The sequence below is a fragment of the Bos grunniens genome, chromosome 6, assembly GCF_055505025.1.
Source record: "Bos grunniens cultivar Pamir isolate PY7600 chromosome 6, Bosgru_T2T1.0, whole genome shotgun sequence".
Lineage (NCBI taxonomy): Eukaryota > Metazoa > Chordata > Mammalia > Artiodactyla > Bovidae > Bos > Bos grunniens.
The window spans coordinates 49,483,527-49,507,567 of NC_141170.1; the positions used below are offsets into that span (position 1 = coordinate 49,483,527).

The 24,041-nt window shown below is 35.6% G+C and overlaps 1 protein-coding gene across 17 annotated transcripts in view; it reads right to left on the minus strand.

The window, feature by feature from the left end:
* FIP1L1 (factor interacting with PAPOLA and CPSF1) overlaps window positions 1-24,041 on the minus strand; it is a 65,088-nt gene that overhangs the window by 19,634 nt on the left and 21,413 nt on the right. For all 17 annotated transcript variants that reach the window (XM_086405771.1, XM_086405769.1, XM_086405764.1 and 14 more), the window contains 2 exons: window positions 10,335-10,428; window positions 8,432-8,588 (listed from right to left, as the gene is read on the minus strand). In XM_086405771.1, coding sequence (XP_086261897.1) covers window positions 8,432-8,588; window positions 10,335-10,428 — 251 coding nt within the window. The remainder of the gene's footprint in view (window positions 1-8,431; window positions 8,589-10,334; window positions 10,429-24,041) is intronic.

Consider the following 24,041-nt stretch of genomic DNA (forward strand, 5'->3'; position numbering starts at 1 on the left):
TGAATCTTTTTAACACAGAAGTCAGTGAATCTGAACATGAATCTTTTCTTAGGAAGTCTTTGAGATGACCATCTCAAAGTCTGTGAAAGACCTTGAAGCAGAAGACCAGCTAAGCCGTCCCCACACTGCTAATCCACAATCACTGTTCAACAATAAACGTATGTTGTCTTAAACCATTGTGCTCTACAAAAGTAATCTGTCGTCATGGATCAAGAGCTAACTAATATAGTAACCAGCTATCAACTACCTACTATTTCTGTATTCAGTTCAAATGAAAGAAAGAAGCACACCAGAACAATGTAAACTATGCTTTCTATTTCTCACTTGGAAATTATAATCTTCATCAATACTAGTATGTTACAAACACCAAAAAGCCTAATCACTTGCCTTAAGTCTCACCAATTACTACTTTCAAGTCATCAAGCTCATAGGTAAATTCTGCACACACCAAAAAACTGAGTACAAAACATCAAGGTTTATAAAAATCTTTAAATATGACCTTCCACCACATGCTTTTCTATGTACCAGTGTTTTAAAGATTACATACACATACACATCATCTACAATCTACACTTAAAAAATATATGACGTAGAATACTTATAAACCTATACAGTAAAACAATTAATTACAAGGTGCAACAAGGAACAGGAGTAATTTGAAAGAAAAAATTGTGTTAAAAGGCACTATGAACACTTAAAGCATCAGAAATAGTTATCAGCATACTCTACACCTAAAAAGTAAAAAAGATAATTTTATATTAACTATAAAATTGGTGAATTATTTTATCTTTATTACAATCTCTCACTCTTTCAATTATAAAATAACCTAAAAGCCTACGGAAAACAAAAATTTTGTTAGACAAAAACATCTCAGATTAGAACTATCAATATTTTTACTTGTAAAGGAATTAAACTCTAAAGGCAAAATAACTAGAAGAGTAGCACGAATGAAAGCAAATATTAAGTCATAATTAAATTCTACAATATACAGCATCTATGCTTGTGAAGAAGACTCCTGAGAGTCCCTTGGACTGCAAGGAGATCAAACCAGTCAATCCTAAAGGAAATCAATGAATATTAAGGACTGCTGCTGAAGCTACAGTTCCAATACTCTGGCAACCTGGTGCCAAGAGCTGACTCACTGGAAAAGACTTTGATGCTGACAAAGACTGAAGGCAGAAAGGGAAGCAGAGGACAAGATAGCTGGGTGGCATCACCGACTCAGTGGTCATGAGTCTGAGCAAACTCTGGGAGATGGTGAAGGACAGGGAAGCCTGGTGTGCTGCAGTCCATGGGGTCGCAAAGAGGTGAACATGACTGAGCAACTGAACAACAAACACTGTATTAAAAATATAACTATTATAAAGGCAGCATCCACAGGGAGAAAAAGACATTCAAAAACCAACATCTTAAAGAAGCTTGTAATAGCTACTACTACTACTACTAAGTCACTTCAGTCGTGTCCAACTCTGTGCAACCCCATAGATGGCAGCCCGCCAGGCTCCTCCGTCTCCGGGATTCTCCAGGCAAGAACACTGGAGTGGGTTGCCATTTCCTTCTCCAATGCATGAAAGTGAAAAGTGAAAGGGAAAGGGAAGTCGCTCAGTCGTGCCCGACTCTTAGCGACCCCATGGACTGCAGCCTACCAGGCTCCTCCGTCCATGGGATTTTCCAGGCAAGAGTGCTGGAGTGGGGTGCCATTGCCTTCTCCATTTTAATAGCTATTAAACTTAAATTGTGCTCATTACAATTAGCATTATACCCTATTTTGAGTTTACTGAAAACACTATAGACTATTGTATTTTTTTAATATAGAAAATTATAACAAAACAGAAAATGAGTACTTCTTTAAAAATTCAAGAAGTTATTTTTCAAAAGGTACTTCTGGGAACTACATTTTTAGTGCTTACATTTTTGGCAAATAGCATAGATTAACCTGCAGATTTGCTGCGTAAGACCAAAAATCTTGATGAAACTGTAAATCAGCTTAATGTTATACTTACAAAATAATTTCTCAAATAAAGGGACAAAATTATACTTCCTCAAGGGTGCAGATAATATTCACTGAATATAAGCCAAGCTTCTGCAAAGTAGCAGTTCTCAAAGTATTATCTGGAGCTTCCTTGGGGTGTCCCTAAGACTCTTCTAAGAATTTGAAAGGTCAAAACTCCTTTCATAAAAACACTAGGATGTTATTTGCCATCTTCGTGTTCATTCTCTTACAAATGTACAATGAATTTTTCCAGAGGCTACATGACATGTGCAATCACAATTGATTTAATGCAAAAGCAAACAGGAGAATCCAGTTTTTTTTGTATTATGCCACATGAGCAAAGAGATTTACAAGGTATAAAAGAAGGCCACTCTTTGCACTAAAATTTGTCATTCTGGAAGAATAATTTTTCATTAAAATGTTATCTTAGTGTGTAATTGGATTAGATATACATTAAAAATAATATTTAAATAAAATATCTTAATTTCTTGGGTTTAATTTCTAATAAAAAAATGAATATGTCACACATAAAGAAAAGCTCTTTGGGGTCTGCAGTAATTTTTAAGAGTATAAAGGGATCTGTGACCAAAAAGCTTAACAGCCACTGCACTAGAAACCAGACTGCTAACAGGAAAATAATCTAAAGACAATGAAAATCCTGAGGAAATACTGAAAACTTCGGAAGTAAACTGCTTTCAGCCCCATGTGTCATCACTAACTCAAATTCAAAATATTTAAGGAACAAATAAGATTTTTAGGTTCATATAATTTGTAGTACTAGATGACTACTATGGAGAAGGAAATGGCAACCCACTCCAGTTCTTGCCTGGAGAATCCCAGGGACGGGGGAGCCTCGTGGCTGCCGTCTACGGGGTCACACAGAGTCTCAGACACAACTGAAGTGACTTAGCAGCAGATGACTACTAAGATGCTAATTGTCTTACCTACCTAACAAAAGTCTTCTAGGAAAAAAAATACTTTGCTCTAAAATGCAGAATTTTATACATTTTGAAATTTAGATAAAGAGCCTAAACCCTATGCATGCATGCATATATGCTAAGTTGCTTCAGTCATGTCTGACTGTGTGTGACCCTATGGACTATAGCCTGCCAGGCTCCTCTGTCCATGGAATTCTCCAGGCAAGAATACTGGAGTCAGTTGCCAGTCCCTTCTTCAGGGGATCTTCCCAACCCAGGGAACGAACCTGGGTCTCCTGCACTGCAGATTCTTTACTGTCTGAGCCTCTAGGGAAGCCCATTAAATTCTATATCCAACTTTAAAAGCAGAGATGACTTATCTATGGTCTGGGCTCCATCTCCGTAAAGCAAAGAGACTTATTCAACTTAGTAGAATTCTACTCATGTGCTAGATTTCAATTGTTTCCAAGACTTAACAATATTCACATGAGCCTTAACACTGATTAAGGTAACAAGACAGGAGTTAAACTGACTCTCCCTTCTCTTGTTCAACAAACTAAATTATATAAAAATGAACATAAAATATGACACTAAAAGTAAATTAACATTTAAAATCTAAATTAAAAATCTATCATAAAACATAATACAGTTTGATCAAAGTTTAAAAAACAGCCTATTTACAACTGTGCATTAAAACGTTATTAAAAAATAATAATATAAACCAGACACGGACAAATACTGTACGACTCCACTTATATAAGGCACCAAGAGTAGGCAAATTCAGAGAGACAGAAAGAAGCCACCAGCAGCTACAGTAGGGAGGAAGGTATTATGTTTAATGAATATATAGGCTTTGTTATGAATGATGGAAAAGTTTTTGGTATAGATAGGGGTGATGGTTATACAACACTGTGAATGTACTTAATGCCACTGAACTGTACAATTACAAATGGGTAAGATGATCAATATTATGTCATGTTATCACAAACACACACACCCACACAAAATCAACTGCTCTATATTATCAATCCTTCCAATTCTACAATTTTTCTTCCAACACACACGTATTTAAAAACTGGTTTAATCAGTAAACAGACTTCTTAACACAAATCAGGCAAACAGTAAAACCTCAATTACTGTCGCTATTTGGTCACTAGGTCGTGTCTGACTCTTTTCAACCCCATGGACTATAGCCTGCTAGGCTCACTCCATGGGGTTTCTGAGGCAAGAACAGTGGAGTGGACTGACATTTCCTTCTCCAGCAATCTTCTCGATCCAGGAACTGAAGCTGAATCTCCTGAATTGGCGGGTGGACTCTACTACTGAGCCACCTAGGAAGCCCAAAACTTCAATTAAATGAATTAAAGTCTGATTCCTACTTTTCACTCCCGAACTTCCTTAATCACAAATATATATGCATGCACTTTCAAAACAAGAAAAATTTTTTAAAGAGCTTTTAGGCCATGTTACCAGGGTGAATACAGATAGGTAATGATTAACTTCTTCATTTCAATGTAGTTGAATGAAACAGGCATTCAAGCAAAATTGCCTATGTTAGAATTCTGGTTCTGCTACTTTCTAGCTATTATGATTCCAGTTTTCTCATCTGTAAAACCAGAATAGTATCTACTTCAGATGGTGTTGAGAATCAAATTGAACTAAAACATGATATGTGTTCAGAACAGTGCTTTCAACAGTAGCATTCAATAAACATTAACTTTTATTTCTATTATTACTCAGTGAAAGTATGAAAGCACACTAATAATGTGTGTCTGAAAAAACTCATACAATAGAAAGTATTTTCTGGATTACTAAAAATAATAGATTTTCTGAAAATTAAGGAAGATCTTGAATAAGTTACAGTGTTTGTTTTCAAGCTACTATCAGTATGGTAGCAAGGAACCATATTACTTTTCCATTTAGAAAAGCTAATCCAGAAGTCATTAATTTAGGACCCAATGTCCCTTACATGTTTATTGTACTCGCCAATACAAAACCTCCTTTACTCTTTAGACAAATCTACTGTGGCCAGAAATATGACTTTGTCTGTTATAACAAGACTTCACATATGCTGTAGATGTGTGTTTGAGGGGGAGAGGAAACAACACATCTCTTTTCTGTTAACTATTTTACAGTGAAAGCTTCTTGAATGAAGCAGCTTCCCTGGTACCTCAGTGGGTAAAGAATTCGACTGTAATGCAAGATACCAGGATTCGATCCCTGGATCAGGGAGATCCCTTGGAGAAGAAAATGGCAACCCACTCCAGTATTCTTGCCTAGAAAATCCCGTGGACAGAGGAGCTTGGAAGGCTTCAGTCCATGAAAGTGAAAGTGACGGCGCTCAGTCATGTCCAACTCTTTCCGACCCCACGGACTGTAGCCCGCTAGGCTCCTCTGTCCATGAGATTTTCCAGGCAAGAATACTGGAGTGGGTTGCCATTTCCTTCTCCAGGAGATATTCCCAACCCAGGGATTGCACCCGGGTCTTGCACATTGTAGGCAGACGCTTTACCGCCTGAGCCACCAGGGAAGTCCTGGGGTTGCAAGAATTGGATACAATTTAGCAACTAAGCCACCACCACAAGTGTCTACTCATGCAATAAGCCACATCTGTAAACCTCCAAGAGTTGATCATAAATGTTACCCTCCACACCAGGGCATTTCTGAGTGAATAACAACAATTAAGCTGGGACAATAGGTTTAATAGGACTATTCCAGACAAATCTGGATTAACACCCCAAATTAAGGGCATAATACAACATTACTATATTTGTTCCACATCATATACAGCTCTACAGTCTTAAAAACTTAAACATTTGAAAGCTGATGTTAACAAAGCCAACATTAGAATGTTTAAATTAATTCTCCAAAGATTTATTCCATTTTTTCTTTCAGTATTTCTGAAGGAGGCAAAAAGAAAACCCAAGGTTTCTCTAAGACAGAGTACTTTTAAAAGCAATACTTACGAAAAGACTGCTTGAGCCACAGCTTTCTTTCATTAGCCGCTTATGATTCTTAAGATGATCTAAATTATAGCAAACTCTACAGAATATGCTGTAATCATATGACTCTGTGGTAAATGGTAACTGCAAATGTGGCTTTAATCACTGCCTATATTCATCTGGTATATATATTAATGCAGCCATACTGTTGTTTAAAGCCAGTGCCCACTCTGACTGATAAGAGCCTGTGTGACTGTACCAATTGTCAATCTGAAAATTTCTTTGGTGTTACGGATACATAAATATGTTGCTAACTCAATTAGCTAACACATGTAGGGAATGTCAGGTATACACAGGATCTCTGTGATTGGCACTGCAAGGAAACACAAATGGAAATGGAGTGCTTATGCTCTCTCCAACAGCTCACAAGGAGTAATCCAGATAGCCTCAACTTAACAAATATTTGGTTTTAACATGAACTAGTATCTTTCCCTCACCATCACCCCTAGCAAATATACCAGTTAGACTATGACCACATGCACTGATCATCTTTTAGTCTCATTATTTCCATATTTTATCTTTCTCATAGGACAAAAGACCCATTATGAATCATTAAGTCTTATTTTCTCTTTTTATTTAGTTAATTCTCACTATATCAAAGATCCCAACCAATATATACTGCTTAAATCAGCATTAGAATTCATCTGAATTTGTATTCCTTAAATGCTGACAGGATGACACGGAAAGGTAATATAAGGATAAGCATCAAAAGAAATCTGTACAGGTGTTAAAAATACGGAAAGCATGCAATTGCAAATTAACATTAAACAGCTTAAACAACAAAAAAATAATCAGTGGTACTCTACGGTATAATTCCATAGCTAATCTAAACATTTTAATAATAGATTTGTTATCCTTATAAACAGAGATTATATGGCAAAGAAATGAAATGATTTTTACCATTTTGAAAAAGTACACACATCCAGATAATGCCACTGCCTATCAATATCCTACAGAGCTTCTAAATATTCTTACACCAGTGAGGTATTTATTCCTTTGTTATTAATTTGTACCACTATTTTCTCTCACTTATTTTAATAACAAGTGTTGAAGAATACCTGGGGATATACTGTATTAGGTAGTAAATAAGAAAATTCTTTTAAATCAACTTTAGTAATTAAATAAGATTACAAAGCAATTTAAAGACTATGACCATATGCACTGATCATCTTTTAGTCTCATTATTTCTACATTTTATCTTTCTCATAGGACAAAAGATCCATTTATGAATCACTAAGTCCTCATTACTTTCTCTTATCATTAGTTAATTCTCACCACATCAAAAATCTAATAACCACAGACTGAATCTTAACTTCTGAATGGTTTCAGTTTCAGAACAAGCAATTTATTGTCAGAACAAGAAATTCACTGAACTTGAGAAATAATGCAGTCTGGAGTAAGCAAGTCATACCTATCTAATCTTCTCTTTCTACTTTTTGAGACAACAGATTCCCTAAAGCCAAAGTCATGTTTCATAATTTTCTTATCCTTTTTGGAAAGCAGAATCTCAGAAGGAAATCAAAGGTGCTGTGGTTGTGGGGCTGGTGCAATAGCTGAATTTTAGAGGAAAAGGATGAATATTACAAAGGATTATTCAGATCCCTTAAATGCCTCTGTACTCTAATCAGAACTGCCAACTCTTAAAGACAACTCTCTGGTAAAAGCAACGTGAGTGAGTGAACGTGGCTCTCTAGTATAAACTGATTTTATTAATAAAAAGCAACTTTTTACATATGTGGCACATGTAGTTCTGGTTAGGACCAGCAGCTAATTTTTAACCCTTATTACTGGAGCTCTCCCTAGGAAGAAAATAATTATCTGGTTAGTTTCATTAAAAACCGGCTAAGGGTTATAAATATTAAAAGCCTATTGTGAATAAAATAACGAAGGCTATCAGACAAAAGTTGAAAGTATACAATTAGGGAATTATTTGTAAATTTTTTCCTACTACCACTGATCTAGCTTTTAATAAATAACCAAAAGTGGCTAAGAATATTATAAAAACTGACATTAATTTTCTGTCATGCTTAATAGGCCCCTGGCACCCAGAAACAGTCTCCAAAAAGGAAACCAGTATACAAAGAAAGACGACAACTGGACTTGAGATTTTCATTTCATTCTCTTCATAATTTTTTTTAACCTATGCAATTCTAAAAGTAGCGTTAAATTTTTTTTTTTTTTTCAAAACAAGGTAACATGACTCAATGTGAGTTTATACATACACAATCAGCAACTTTAATTTGGGGAATCACTATCATATTTTTAGAACACAGTTTTAGTCCACTTGTCTTTATTTTAGTACACTGCCTCTTTGCTTTGCTGAAATTGTTAAGACACATATACATCTGATTCAGTGTGAATCTATTGAAGATTGAGCATAAATTTCTTATTCTACTACTTTTAATGTAATGCAGTGAAGATTCTGTTTTCAAATATATACTTTAATTGTTAAGTTCAAAATTTCAAAACACTCATAGGCTATTTTTCTTTCAGAATCAAATGTCTTATTTACTATTTACCTGGTGGTGGAATCAGAGGTGGAGCAGTGCTGACAGTTGGAGGAGGTGGAAGAAATGGAGGAGGTGGAAGGTGAGTTGGAGGAGCTCCTGGAGGGAAAAATGGAGGTGGTTTGCTAAAATTGTTGTCTACTTCAGTAGCAGATCTTTCAGAAAGGACCTAAAATTATAGAGCACAGTTAAGTAAAAAGGTGAATAAATATTCTTATCTAAGAGTAAACGCAGTAAATGAATCTCATCTAATCTAAGAAATAAGTTTTATTCACATACACGTATTTTGGAGAAGTAGGACTAACTGTTCTATGCATGGGGTATGAGTGAACATTACACATATGTGAGTATACACTCAAACACACTTTTAAAAATGTTCATAGTCAAAGCCTAGGAAAAAGTGAATCATTACAAGTAAAATTCTTATGGAATAACTAAGAGATTTAATAACGTTGTAAGCAAGAGACAATTAAGTATTTCACAAATAAAATGTAATGAGTATTACCTTTGTTACTCAACCAAAGTTAAAGTATTCAAATTAAGGCATTATAATCATTAGTCACAGATATCAGAATTAAGAAACTAAGACGGCAGCAGAACCAGATATGCATTATACCAAAGCCTGTCATCTCAGGTTGCAAAGTAAGAGGTTGTACGGCATGCATCAAATAGGGTGCAAGTAACAGGCACTGGATATATAAAAAGCTTCTTCATCCGAGCCTTGGAACTTTAAGAACAAGGGTTTATACTCAATAGGCAAAAGTATTTACAAAATACCAATCTTTGTGAATAGGTAAGGGACAAGCATCAAACCTACAGGAGAGTGGCACCTAGAAATATGAATTTTTTACAAGATCCCTGACAGACTCTAATGTGCAAATGTGTTTGGGAAAAACAGAAAAAGCAGGCAACATAATGTTATATATTTATACTTTTCAAATCCTTGCTGGCTAAAGCATATCATTTGAACAGATAATCCTTCCTTTCATTAACTTTTCCTACATTTAAGTACAGTAATTTTTGTAAGGCTTATGTTGAAAAGCTATTTTTTAAAGTAGAAAGCAGAGTTATTTTAAGAATAAGCATGGCCTTTTAATTGTGGGGGAAAGAAAGAGGATTATCTTCCAGTTTAGGAATAATTTACCTTTAAAGGTGCTAAAAAGAACATTCATATGATTAATTTATTAAAAGTAATAAGAATCAGAACACTTTGGATATTTTTTAAAGTACTTAGAGAAAGAAAATTAATAATGAAAAAGTGTGGTCAATTAACAGCTGAAAATCTTAAGTTACTCAAGTTCAAACTTGAGTTATCCAAGCTACTAATAACTCATCTCCTTTCATCCTTTTAACTGAAAAGCATGAGATCTATTTCTCTCAGAAATGTCACATTAAATAAATTATGGTACAGCCACAGAATAAATCTATCAAGAGGAGATTTTAAATCAAATTGTTAAGAATATAGAAAAATGCAAATGATAATTTTAAATGGGAAAAAATGGATACACAAAAATATAATTGTAGTTGTATCTGTCCCAATCTGACTTAGTGACGAGGAAAAGGTGTATCAAAATGTTAAGAGTAGTTGTCTTTAAATGGCAGAACTATGGATGATTTTATTTTCTTTAAACTTTTCCCATACCTTCCTTTTTTAGTCCAATGAGTCTATATATCACACTCATAGCAAGGAAAAGAAATTTTACTGAAAAATATCCAAAGGTTATACATTTTAAATAGAACAGTTTTATAATAACATAGTGATTATGTTGCAGTGATTAATTCACATTTTAAATCCCCTTTGTATTAAAAGCACCAAAAGTACCTAACACATAGGAGAGTGCTATGACTGAATAAATTAAACCAGAACATAGATATAATCTTTCATTTAAAGATAATAATTCATAAAATACTAAACCTGTATATTGCTGTTTTCATTTGCCCGTCGCCTTCCTTCTACTCGGCTGATAGTTATAGTCTGACCAATAACATCAATTGCCCCAGGTAATCTCCTGTAACGTAAAAAGTGAATCATTTCAGTTTCACCTAACTAGATGTTTGGACAGTATATACATATTAGGTAAGAAATAAAGCCCCCCCCCCCCAAAAAAAGAAATAAAGCCCAAAACCCTTTGCAATGTAATTTAAAATAAAACTATCACAACACACTTTGGAAAAAACTTCATTTAGGTAAAAAGTTTTATTAATGAGCTAAGACTAGCACATCTAACAATAATCATAATGCTAATTTTTAAGTATACTTGAAGGTTTTCTTTAAAGTTTATTATTTTTTAGTACTCTCCAACTGAATTTACCTTTGTGGAATTGAAACAGGTAGGAAATGCTAAACAAATGGAAATAAAATTTATTGGCCACTATAATTGTAATACATACCACAGTTATATTACAGATTAAAAAATTCTTCAAAAGGGCCTGAAAATATATAATGCTCATTCTGAGACACAAAGAATATTTTTCTTAGTAATTTATTCTGAGCATCAGAAAACAATAAAAAGGGAACCAGTTCTGCATTGCCATTAGAAAGCTTCAAATATTTAAATACCAGGCCCACCTCCAACTGTATTTACAACTATTAAAGTTTGTAAGTAGATGGAAAAACAATCTATCACAAAATAATGCTGCAAATTTAATAGGAAAATCTAACAAGTTAAATTTAAAAAAATAACATTAAAAGCCATTTATACATGTAATTAAGGACTTTATAAAAATGCATACGGTTAATAAAATACAAAAGTCACTTGTAGGCATTGGCAATGAAAAATGGACACAAATTAGATGAATTTCTCTTTATCTGTACTTCAGTTCTGAACAACTGTGCTTTTAAAATTTTAGAACAATCAAAATACAATAAATCCTTCCACAGTCATCAAGTTAGGTTCCTTAAAATGACTAGTAACAACAGCTACTATTTGTTGAACAATTACATTCTATACCTAAACCTCACCATAACCCTTAAAGAAAATTAACATATACCAGTCAGATGATAAAGCTAGAGCTAGAGTGATATCACTGACCTCAGTAATAACTAAATGGCAAAACTAATTTACACATCTGAGTCTTTCTGATTTCAAAGCCTCAGATTCCTTCCCTTGAGCCATGCTGCCTTCCAGCAAGATACAGCAGCCCTTGAAAAACTTGGGACTTTTGGAAAGCAAGAATTGGTGGAAATATGTCTCAAGTAAACCTTGAAATGACCAATAAATAATCTTACGCTCAGAAAAAGAGAGCCCTATAAAAAGCCTATAATATCATTTAAAATGTCTTTAACTACTGATCCTGCCCATGTAAGATTTCTATCAATATATTTTTTTAAATGTTCAAGCCTTACTGATTTTATGCCTGGGTCACTGACCTCCCCAAGTTTCCTCATGATCTCAAAGATCAAAAGTGATTTTCCTTCACTTGTATCCTTTAGTGTAGCTGGGAAACTATCCTAACATTCACAGATTAGGAAAATTCATATACTTCTGACAAAACAAATACTGCTGTAATTTTTTCCTAAAATTTAGAATACTTATAAAGCTATGACCACTATAATTTCACATGAAATGCACATGCCACCCATTCTCCCATATAAAAACATATCTCAGATTTTAACGTCTCAGCAGATAAAGGTATGTATTTTCTGAGGTCTGGACTTCTCTCACCATTTATTGTACCTAGACTTCACTGTAAAAATCCTTATTTCTACTCTGTTTTCTTTTCCATTCTCTTCTGTTCTCAATCACCGGATTCTCCCCACTCCACTCTTTTTAAATTTATTCCTGTCAAGAATAAATTCTCACAAAGTTGTTTGGGTTTGCAATCTGCATTACAAATCCTCCAAATTGTTAAAAGTAACAAAAGGGAAAGATTCTATAACTTTGACCATGGATTTCTAAGCATTTGTGCTTTCAGAAATTCTGGGCCATATGGGAGTACTCATTTAACAAAATTTGATCTTCAGTATAGAGAAGTCTGATTATCTTTTTCAGCTTTAAATGGATTTCTCTATCACTAAAAGGGCTTCCCCATGGCTCAGTGGTAAAGAATCTGCCCGCATGAAATACAGGAGCTGCAGGAGACATGTGTCTTATCCTTTGGTGGGCAAGATCCCGGGGAGGAGGGCATGGCAGCCACTCCAGCATTTTTGCCTGGAGAATCCCATGGACAGAGGAGCCTGGTGGGATATGGTCCATACGGTTACAAAGAGTCAGACATGACTGCAGTGACTTAGCAGGCTATCACAAAAGATTCAAAATGTCAAATACTATGTTTCTAAAAACATACAAATGAGAAATTAGTTTTAACAAACACATATGGCTAGAGGGAGTCTAAAAAATTGCAATTCCTTATATTTCCATAATAGTAACATCTCCTTGCCCAAGCACTGTTACCATACAAATTGATTTAACTGAATCAAAAATTTTATTAGGAATTAGAAATTGATGAGAAATTTTGTTATTTTAGAAAAGATACATATGTATCACAGTAACATTTACCTTGACAATATTTAATATTAACACAGAATAATTAAGTATCAATTTTGATGCCACATTATGGAGAACAATATTGAACCATATTATTTTTAAAGTTTCTCATGCACCACTTTCTATTTCAATGTATAAAAAGATTTAGAAGAGCTTCACCATGAAGATCTACTATAACTTGGATTTCTACAAAGCACAGATTTAATTGGACTTAAAATCTTGTTCAGTAAGGCAGACAACAGTTAATGGAGTATCAAGATTCTCTTCTCTATATTAGACTCAATCACATAGTAAAAAGTGAAAAGACAGCAACTAACCATGGTGGCAGCTACTGTTTCATCAACTAGTTTAATACAGGCAGTTAATATTCACAAGAACCTCTACCTCTCCTCCTAACACAGATGAATATGAAAACAACTCTGAAATTTTAATGGAATCAAATTAAACGCCATATTTTGAGAACTCTGATGTTCCAGAAAGGGTATGAGAGCTGCTTACATAGATACAACAGAAAACCTAAAGTAATGAACTCGGGACCAAGGGAAGATGGACAAAAGGTTAGTTATTAATCTTTGGCCACAAATTTATCTCTTGGTTTATTTTTTGACAGCCAAAATAAAGAACATTCTTAATAACAAAAGTCTCTAGTGTGCATTTAAGATAAAAAAAAAACACCAGCACTGAAGATTACTTTTCTTGGTAATTATGATAGCTAGCATTCACTGAACACCTACTATGGTGCTAGGAAAGCACTGTTCTAAGCATTTTACATATATTTATACCTCATAACAATCCTATGAGGTACATTTTACCTCTCCCATTTTATAGATAGTAAAAAGACAAGAAGTTTCTCCTTTGATTATATCTTAAAAGAAAGTATGATAGACTGCAGTACTTTTTAAGCTTTTAAACCACAAAACAGTTATTTAGGAAATATATTTTACACAGGAATCCAGCATATACATTATATAAAAAACAAAAACAGAAGTTTCATAAAACAGTACTAACACTATAAAGGAAAATGGTAACATTAAAATCAAATATGCCTTTATTAATATTTACATATAATACAGGGGAAAAAAACTAAAATCAATTAATATTTGGTGGCTCAGACCACCAAACTGATCTAATACCCCACTAATGGATGGCAATCTAATGCTTTGAAAAACAATGAAATAGTGACAAAGTCTCCAATATTACTATAGCCAAAACAGAAGTGAATTTCACATCCTGTTTCTCAAGTTTCCTCCATACTGGGTGAAGCATAACAATGTACTAGTCAATAAAAGCAATTTAATCAGGGGAGCAAAACAATGTGGTTTGAGAACACTGCCCTCTTGATGGTCAGGCTTGCCCTAAGGATTTAATTGTACTTCTGAGCAAGAGTTCTTAACTAGCATGCATGGGATACAGAGAAATCAAGAAGTCTCTGAACCTAAATATGTGCATAAATATACATGTATTTTCTAGGCAAGAGTCCACTGTTTGCAGCAAATTTTCAAAGGGCTTACTGCTTCAAAGAAAGTTGCGAACCTCTATTCTAAAAAAAAAAAACAAAAGGAATGGAACACATATCCTTGCAGAAATCTATGAATGTAGTTTTCTCACAACAGAGATTCTAATAAGAACAAAGCAGAAGATATTTTAAGACTGAAATCTCTAGGAAAACACGTACAATGTGACTATTTTATATTTCCAAATTAAAGACAGATGTACTTGGTGGTATGATTATCTAACTCAGGTCATAAACTGAATAGACGGCTGTAACAATTCTGCATGAAAATTGATCTTACATTTTTTTAAGTTACTTAGGAAAAAGCCTTAGAAGACATGTAGAATGGATTTAGCCATATCAGATGGGAAGGAAGGACATTTTAGATCGAGAGGAGAACAAGAGTGGAGTAAATATTATACACTGGATTCCAAATATACTATCTACCAATCTGTTTGCAACAGGAACAGCAGGATCCACTTTTGGTAGAGATTACCATATTTTAAGCTCAGTTGCATTTTTTAAGTGTATCACTGATAGGAAAAGACATGCTTCTACAGGTAATTTAAAAAAATAAAGACCTTCATATGTGCAATCACATAAAATCTTACAAGCCACACAATATAGCAATATGCATTCAGAGTGCTCAAATGCTTTGAAGAACAGGTACATTTTTTCAGTATACAAATCTCATTTTTTTCAGTATACAAATTAAGATAGAACAGTAAGTAGTGCAAGAACAAACGAGGAAGTCAATTTTAGATTTAATGCTCATTTAACATCCACATCAAAAGTCTTAGGTTTGTCTATTATAAGAAACCCAAGCAGGTTTAAATATTTTAGTAATTCTACACTGTAATAGAATTTTATTATTCCTCTCAAAAGAGTTTGAATTGGTTTAAAAGAATTATGACATTGGAAAAAAGCTTAAAAAAAGAACTTCAGTTCAGTTGCTCAGTCATGTCCAACTCTTTGCGACCCCAAGAACCGCAGCATGCCAGGCCTCCCTGTCCATCACCAACTCCTGGAGTCCACCAAACCCGTGTCCCTTGAGTCGGTGATGCCATCCAACCATCTCATCCTCTGTCATCCCCTTCTCCTCCTGCCCTCAATCTTTCCTAGCATCAGGGTCTTTTCAAATGAGTCAGCTCTTTGCATCTGGTGGCCAAAGTATTGGGAGTTTCAGCTTCAACATCAGTCCTTCCAATGAACACCGAGGACTGATCTCATTTAGGATGGACTGGTTGGATCTCCTTGCAGTCCAAGGTACTCTCTCAAGAGTCTTCTCCAACACTACGGTTCAGAAGCATCAATTTTTCGGCGCTCAGCTTTCTTTATAGTCCAACTCTCACATCCATACATGACCACTGGAAAAACCGTAACCTTGACTAGATGGACCTTTGTAGACAAAGTAATGTCTCTGCTTTTTAATATGCTAAGTTGGTCATAACTTTCCTTCCAAGGAGTAAGTGTCCTTTAATTTCATGGCTGCAATCCCTTAGAAGAAATGGAGTAGCCATTACAGTCAACAAGACTCCGAAATGCAGTACTTGGATGCAATCTCAAAAATGACAGAATGATCTCTGTTCGTTTCCAAGGCAAACCATTCAATATCACGGTAATCCAAGTCTGTGCCCCGACCAGTAACGCTGAAGAAGCTGAAGTTGAACGGTTCTGTGAAGACCTACAAGGCCTTCTAGAACAAACACCCCCAAAAGATGTCCTTTTCATTATAGGGGACTGGAATGCAAAAGTAGGAAGTCAAGACACACCTGGAGTAACAGGCAAATTTGGCCTTGGAGTACAGAATGAAGCAGGGCAAAGGCTAACAGAGTTCTGCCAAGAGAACGCACTGGTCATTGCAAACACCCTCTTCCAACAACCCAAGAGAAGACTCTACACATGGACATCCCCAGATGGTCAACACCAAAATCAGACTGATTATGTTCTTTGCAGGCAAAGATGGAAAAGCTCTATACAGTCAGCAAAAACAAGACCGGGAGCTGACTGTGGCTCAGATCATGAACTGCTTATTGCCAAATTCAGACTTAAACTGAAGAAAGTAGGGAATACCACTAGACCATTCAGGTATGACCTAAATCAAATCCCTTACGACTACACAGAGGAAGTGAGAGATAGATTTAAGGGACAAGATCTGATAGACAGAGTGCCTGATGAACTATGGACGGAGGTTCATGAACACCGTACAAGAGACAGGAATTAAGACCATCCCCAAGGAAAAGAAATGCAAAAAAGCAAAATGGGTGTCTGAGGAGGCCTTACAAACAGCTGTGAAAAGAAGGGAAGCAAAAAGCAAAGGAAAAAAGGAAAGATATACCCATTTGAATGCAGAATTCCAAAGAATATCAAGGAGAGATAAGAAAGCCTTCCTCAGTGATCAATGCAAAGAAATAGAGGAAAACAATAGAATGGGAAAGACTAGAGATCTCTTCAAGAAGATTAGACATACCAAGGGAACACTTCAAGCAAAGATGAGTTCGATAAAGGACAGAAATCGTATGGACTCAACAGAAGCAGAAGATATTAAGAAGAGGTGGCAAGAATACACAGAAGAACTGTACAAAAAAGATCTTCATGACCCAGATAATCACGATGGTGTGATCACTCACGCTCACCTAGAGCCAGACATCCTGGAATGTGAAGTCAAGTGGGCCTCAGGAAGCATCACTACGAACAAAGCTAGTGGAGGTGATGGAATTCCAGTTGAGCTATTTCAAATCCTGAAAGATGATGCTGTGAAAGTGCTGCACTCAATATGTCAGCAAATTTGGGAAACTCAGCAGTGGCCACAGGACTGGAAAAGGTCAGTTTTCATTCCAATCCCAAAGAAAGGCAATGCCAAAGAATGCTCAAACTACCACACAATTGCACTCATCTCACACACCAGTAAAGTAATGCTCAAAATTCTCCAAGCCAGGCTTCATCGATACGAGAACCGTTAACTTCCTGATGTTCAAGCTGGTTTTAGAAAAGGCAGAGGAACCAGAGATCAAATTGCCAACATCTGCTGGATCATCGAAAAAGCAAGAGAGTTTCAGAAAAACATCTAGTTCTGCTTTATTGACTATGCCAAAGGCTTTGACTGTGTGGATCACAATAAACTGTGGAAAATTCTGAAGGAGATGGGAATACCAGACCACCTGACCTGCCTCTTCAGAAACCTGTATGCAGGTCAGGAAGCAACAGTTAGAACTGGACATGGAACAACAGACTGGTTCCAAATAGGAAAAGGAGTACATCAAGGCTGTATATTGTCACCCTGCTTATTTAACTTATATGCAGAGTACATCATGAGAAATGCTGGGCTGGAGGAAGGACAAGTGGAAATGAAGATTGCAGGGAGAAATATCAATAACCTCAGATATGCAGATGACACCACCCTTATGGTAGAAAGTGAAGAGGAACTAAAGAGCCTCTTGATGAAAGCGAAAGAGCAGAGTGAAAAAGTTGGCTTAAAGCTTAACGTTTAGAAAACTAAGATCATGGCATCTGGTCCCATCACTTCAAGGCAAACAGATGGGGAAACAACGTAGAATTTGCAACTAATAAACTAAAAGGAGCACAGTTTAAAATTTAAAATGGAAACAAAATACAGAAATAAACTGAACACTTGGATAAGATTATAGCAATCATCTGTAACGCCAATTCCAATTTTCTGTGTTCATTAAAACTACTTCATTCTTCTCATTAACTGGCTTTAGAAGAGTAACAAATCTGAATGAACAAAACAAACTAGACTCTATACTAGACTGTATTATTCTTTACAGTTAGCTTCAAGAGTTAAAAAGAAAAAAGCAAAAACACAGTACTATATAAATTAAGAGTAACATGGTGAGAAAAGTCTGTGTCTCCAAATACAGTAATTTATGAAATGGATTTCAACCATTGTACAACTCTTCTTATATACACTTAAGGAATGCTTCAAAAATAACTCCTCATTTCTCAGTTATATTCATTATAAGAGCTGGAATCTCATTTTCTATCTTCTGCTCAAAAAAGTGTGTGTAGCTTTCAGCTACAGTTTTTACTTTTAGTTTTCAAAAGCACAAAATACTCATTGAAAATACAGTGCCAAAATTCCTAATAAATACCCCCGACATTAATCACAAAATCAGAATAGGAGTTTTCTAAGTTACTGAAACCATTTTTTTTGGTGGGGGGGGGGGGGTGGGGAGGGAGAAGGCGAAGTGTGGGGAGAGTTATACAGTCTAAGTACTGAGATGTATCACTTTCAGATTAAAGAACTAATATCTTCCTTATAAAATGGCCAATTTATTTCAAGAAATAAACTTACATCAAAAGAAAAACTAAGTTAAAAATTGTAAGTCAAATGACTTATATAAAAGAAACTTAAGATGCTAAAACAGTAGCAGTAAAAGCAACAAATATGAAGTTTAAAGTTACATTAAAATAAATGATTTTAAGTATCCCTGTGGCTTTGCTTATGAAAGTCAACTTTCCTGACCTGCAGCATTTGAAGGTGAAGAGGCTTTGCCTCTTACTTAGCCATGAATCTAGGCAAACTCCCTAATTTCTCAAATCTCCTCTTCCATGTAAACCAGGGACTAGCCAGAAAATAAATAATTCAGGATTAGAAGTGCTTTTTCAGATAAAATAGTCCAGCCCCATCGTTTTACAATCATGGAAACAGAGGCCTAGACATTTAAGGAAACTATCCTAAATTAACATAAGTGCAAACCCAAATATAATATCCAAATCCAATGTCCATGTCATGAAACTGCTCTAAGTTTAAGAAAGTAGTCATTCTCTTTCTACCAATATGGCTACTGGTTCATTATCAATAGTAGAATGACGAACACAACACTCTATTGTCTGGCCCTTTGGGGATCATTAAATAGGCTCTCCATGTCGCTGGCCAGGTTAAATATAAATCCAAGTGTTTCTTCATACACTATAATAACAAAGTTAATTGTTATTTAGAAATTATATTAGTAACACTGCTATTAAATTTTGAGTTCCACAGAAATATTAAAAGTTGAAGACTCAAACACCACTCCACACCTGTCACATCTAATTTTTCTTTATTCAAAACAACTCAAAATTTTCTATTGGTTCTTCAAGGGGAATTGCAGCTTTAAAAACTAAGATCCCTGGTTCCCATGGTTAAGAACCTACCTGCCAATGCAGGGGACATGGGTTTGATCCCTGGTCCAGGAAGATTCCACATGCCCTGGGGCAACTAACCACATGAGTCACAACTACTGAAGCCTGCTTGCTTTAGAGCCCATACTCCACAAGAGAAGCCAACACAATGAGAAGCTCACGCACCACAACTAGAGATTACCCCTGCTACCCACGACTAGAGACAAGCTTTGCACAGCAACAAAGATCCAGAGCAGACAAAAATAAAAAAATATATTAATTAATTTTAAAACTAAGATCAACATTATATAACACATCTGCAAAAATATCAATGAGGATACCTTTAAAGTAACAGTCATATATGCAAATTATCATTCTATAGCTTATTAAAATAATATATGCAACTTGAGACTATTCTAAGGCTATAAATAATATATTTTGGTCTGCATCAATTATCATTTGGATATTTACTGAAAAGTCAGAATATTTTTGACTTTCAGATGAATACCCTTTTGAGAATGAGTAAGTTTATTTTCTCTTAAGAAATTTTATCAAAGCAAGTTGACGAGAAAATTCTTACTTCCCACAGGGAATATATAATGGAAATCCCCAAAGAAAAGAAATCGAAGAAATAAAATTTAGACATGTTTCCTCCTTTTACTTTTCTTTTAGGTGCTGTGACCAAAACATCTGATCATAATTTATATATTTAAGTCTGTAACTGAAAGTAATTAAAAGCACACTAATACAGCATCAAGTTGCCCAGGAAAAAAGCTTTAAATTCTTTAACAATAAAGACACACAAGATACACCCCCATATACTATCACCTTGTTTAAAACTTCAAATGATAAATTAGGAAGGTTCTTAGTTTGTATTACTCATCAAACAAAGTATAATTGCTTAGACTGATGAGTGTTGGCAATGTACTTTCATACCCTAACATACTTGCTTCTCATTACATCCCTTAGTCTAGAAATTATTATTCCCGTTTTACAGACTCAAGAGTTTACAATATCCATCCAAGGTTGTATGCTTTGTAAATTTAAGATTTTGAACACAAACCAAAATTCTAGGGAGAATGGATATGAGAAGCATAGAAACAATAGGGAGATAATATTTCCAAAGACACCTGGTTGACCTACCTAAAAGAATGGCGGGTTTATGCACTGTAGTTGGAAATAAAGATTGAAAAGATTCAGTGGTGTCCAATTTTATAAAGGTCCTAAAGACTAAAAAGGTCAATTTTCATTCCAATCCAAAGAGGGGCAATGCCAAAGAATGTTCAAACAACTGCACTCATTTCATATGCCAGCAAGGTAATGTGCAATATCCTTCAAGTTAGGCTTCAGCAGTATAAGAACAGAGAACTTCCAGTAGTACAAGCTGTGTTTAAAAAAGACAGAGGTACCAGAGGCCAAATTGCCAAAATCTGTTGAATCATAGGGAAAGCAAGGGAATTCCAAAAACACATCTACTTCTGCTTCACTGACTACACTACAGTCGTTGTCTGTATGGATCACAATAAACTGTGGAAAATTCTAAAAGATGGGAATTCCAGACCACCTTACCTGTCCCCTGAGGAAGCTCTATGCAGGACAAGAAGCTACAGTTAGAACTGGACAGAGAAGAATGGACTAGTTCAAAATTGGGAAAGGAGTACATCAAAGCTGTATGTTGTCACCCTGTTCCATACAGAGCACATCATACAAAATGCTGGGCTGGATGAATCACAAGCTGGAATCAAGACTGTCCAGAGAAATATCAACAACCTCAGCCATGCAGATGATACCATCCTAACGGCAGAAAGCGAAGAGGAACTAAAGAGCCTCTTGATGAGGGTAAAACAGTGAAAGCTGGCTTAAAACTCAACATTCAAAAAACTAAGAGCATGGCATCTGGTGTCATCACTTCATGGCAAATATAAGGTGAAAAAGTGCAAACAGTAATAGATTTTATTTTCCTGGGCTCCAGAATCATTGCAGATGGTGACTGCAGCCATGAAATTCAAAGACACTTGCTCCTTGGAAGGAAAGCTATGACAAACCTAGAAAGTGTATTAAAAAGCAGAGACATCACTTTGCCAACATAGGTCTGTATAGCCAAAGCTGTGGTTTTTCCAGTAGTCATGTACCGATGTGAGAGTCAGACTATAAAGAAAGCTGAATGCTGAATAATTGATACTTTCAAATTGTGGTACTGGGAAGACTCTTTTGAGAGTTCCTTGGATTGCAAGGAAACCAAACCAGTCAATCCTAAAGGAAATCAGTCCTGAATATTCATTGGAAGGACTGATGCTGAAGCTCCAATACTCTGGCCACCTGATGCAAAGAGCTGACTTATTGGGAAAGACTCTGATGCTGGGAAAAATTGAGGGCAGGAGGAGAAGGTGATGACAGAGGATGAGATAGTTGGATGGCATCACTGACTCAATGGACATGAGTTTGAGCAAACTCCAGGAGATAGTGAAGGACAGGAAAGTCTGGTGCACTGCAGTCCATGGGGGTGCAAAGTGCCAGCCACAACTTAGTGACTGAACAACAACAAAGACTGACTCAGAGGGCTAAATTTTATTTCAGGTAGTGAAAAGCACCCAGAGTTTTTTGAAAAATAATTATAGTTGTTCAAAGTAAAATTCTAAAGAAAGCTAATTTTATCTTGTGTGTTTAACTACTTCATTCTTGCTGACCCTTTAAAAAATTAATAAGATACTCTTTTAAAGCAACAGGAAAAATATATTTGTATTTATACATCTGCTTATTTATATTAAAAAAACAGGAAGTACAAAAAGAACTATATGAAATGAAACTTTTTATTGACAGAAATGAAAAAAACTGCAAAGAGTAACTAATTTAAGTATACTTTTAGATGGTCTTGCCTGTGGAACTATGTTAAATGTTCTGAACATGTAGAAAAAAATTAGTAAGTGTGGAGAAAAAACGCTAATACTGAACAGCAACAAACAATGGATCAAATTATCTTTTAAATGATTAATAAGAAGACGCAATATGAAATAAGGGAAGAGGAGTAGAATCTGTGGTTTCAAACTGGAAGTAAATGAAACATGACTGTGTGACTAAAATTTTATAAAAATAATGTACATATGGCAATTTCATATCAAAACTGCTTAATTTTTCCTAGCTCTGAGTGCTGAATAAGACTGCTGCTGCTGCTGCTGCTCCTAAGTCGCTTCAGTCTTGTCCGACTCTGTGCGACCCCATAGACGGCAGCCCACCAGGCTCCTCCGTCCCTGGGATTTTCCAGGCAAGAGTACTGGAGTGGGGTGCCATTGCCTTCTCTGGATGAAAAGGACTAGAAAGACTAAAACACCTCAAAAGCAATGAGATAAGTAGTGCCAAGATTGTGGTTTCTAACTACCATTTCCAACTAAAAAGCATCGGGATCCCTTCAAGATTTGGTTGCTTCTATGGAAGGGGCAGGGAAAGTATAAGACAAGACTAAAACATCTAGGAGTACCAGAAAATATCAGTTCAGTTCAGTAGCTCAGTTGTGTCTGACTCTTTGCGACCCCATGAACTGCAGCACACCAGGCCTCCTTGTCCATCACCAACTCTCAGAGTTCACTCAAACTCACGTTCATCGAGTTGGTGATGCCATCCAGCCATCTCATCCTCTGTCATCCCCTTCTCCTCCTGCCCCTAATCCCTCCCATCAGAGACTTTTCCAATGAGTCAACTCTTCACACGAGGTGGCCAAAGTATTGGAGTTTCAGCTTTAGCATCAGTCCTTCCAAAGAACACCCAGGACTGATCTCCTTTAGAATGGACTGGTTGGATCTCCTTGCAGTCCAAGGGACTCTCAAGAGTCTTCTCCAACACCACAGTTCAAAAGCATCAATTCTTCGGCGCTCAGCTTAGAAAATATAGAAATCATCAAAAAAAGAGATGGTAGGCACATGTCAAAAGGTCATAGGAGCCGGTTTAAAGAAGTTCCCACAGACTAAATTTGGAATAATTTGAGAATCAGTATGAATTACAGTGTGTGTGTGGTATCCACACAAACTAATAAGCCATATTAATGTCACACATACTCTCTTAAGCATATAAAATAAAAACTGCATCCAATAATAAATAAGTGAGGGAGGTGGGAAAACCCATTTTTAAAGTAGAATGCCAACTAAAATATAAGAGGAATAACAGACGATAACCATTTTGAAGTAATAACTGATTAAATAAAAATCATAACTGAACATTGAAATTCTTGGGAAAGTCCAAAGACAGAATATTGATGCAGTCTCCTCAAATTACTTATTTATACAATAACTTTGCAGAAACCCAAAGGACACCACCACAACTAAGTAATTAAGTTATCATCACTAATAATGAGACAAACTGACATGACGCCCTATAGACTAACTCAATGAGAATACAGCATTCATTACCTAGGTAGTAGTCCTGTCCAAAAAGCAAAACCTAAACCTAATAATACAGAAATATCAGACAAAACCAGATTGAAGGATGATTTACAAAATAACCAGATAGAACTCTTCCAAGAGTTAAT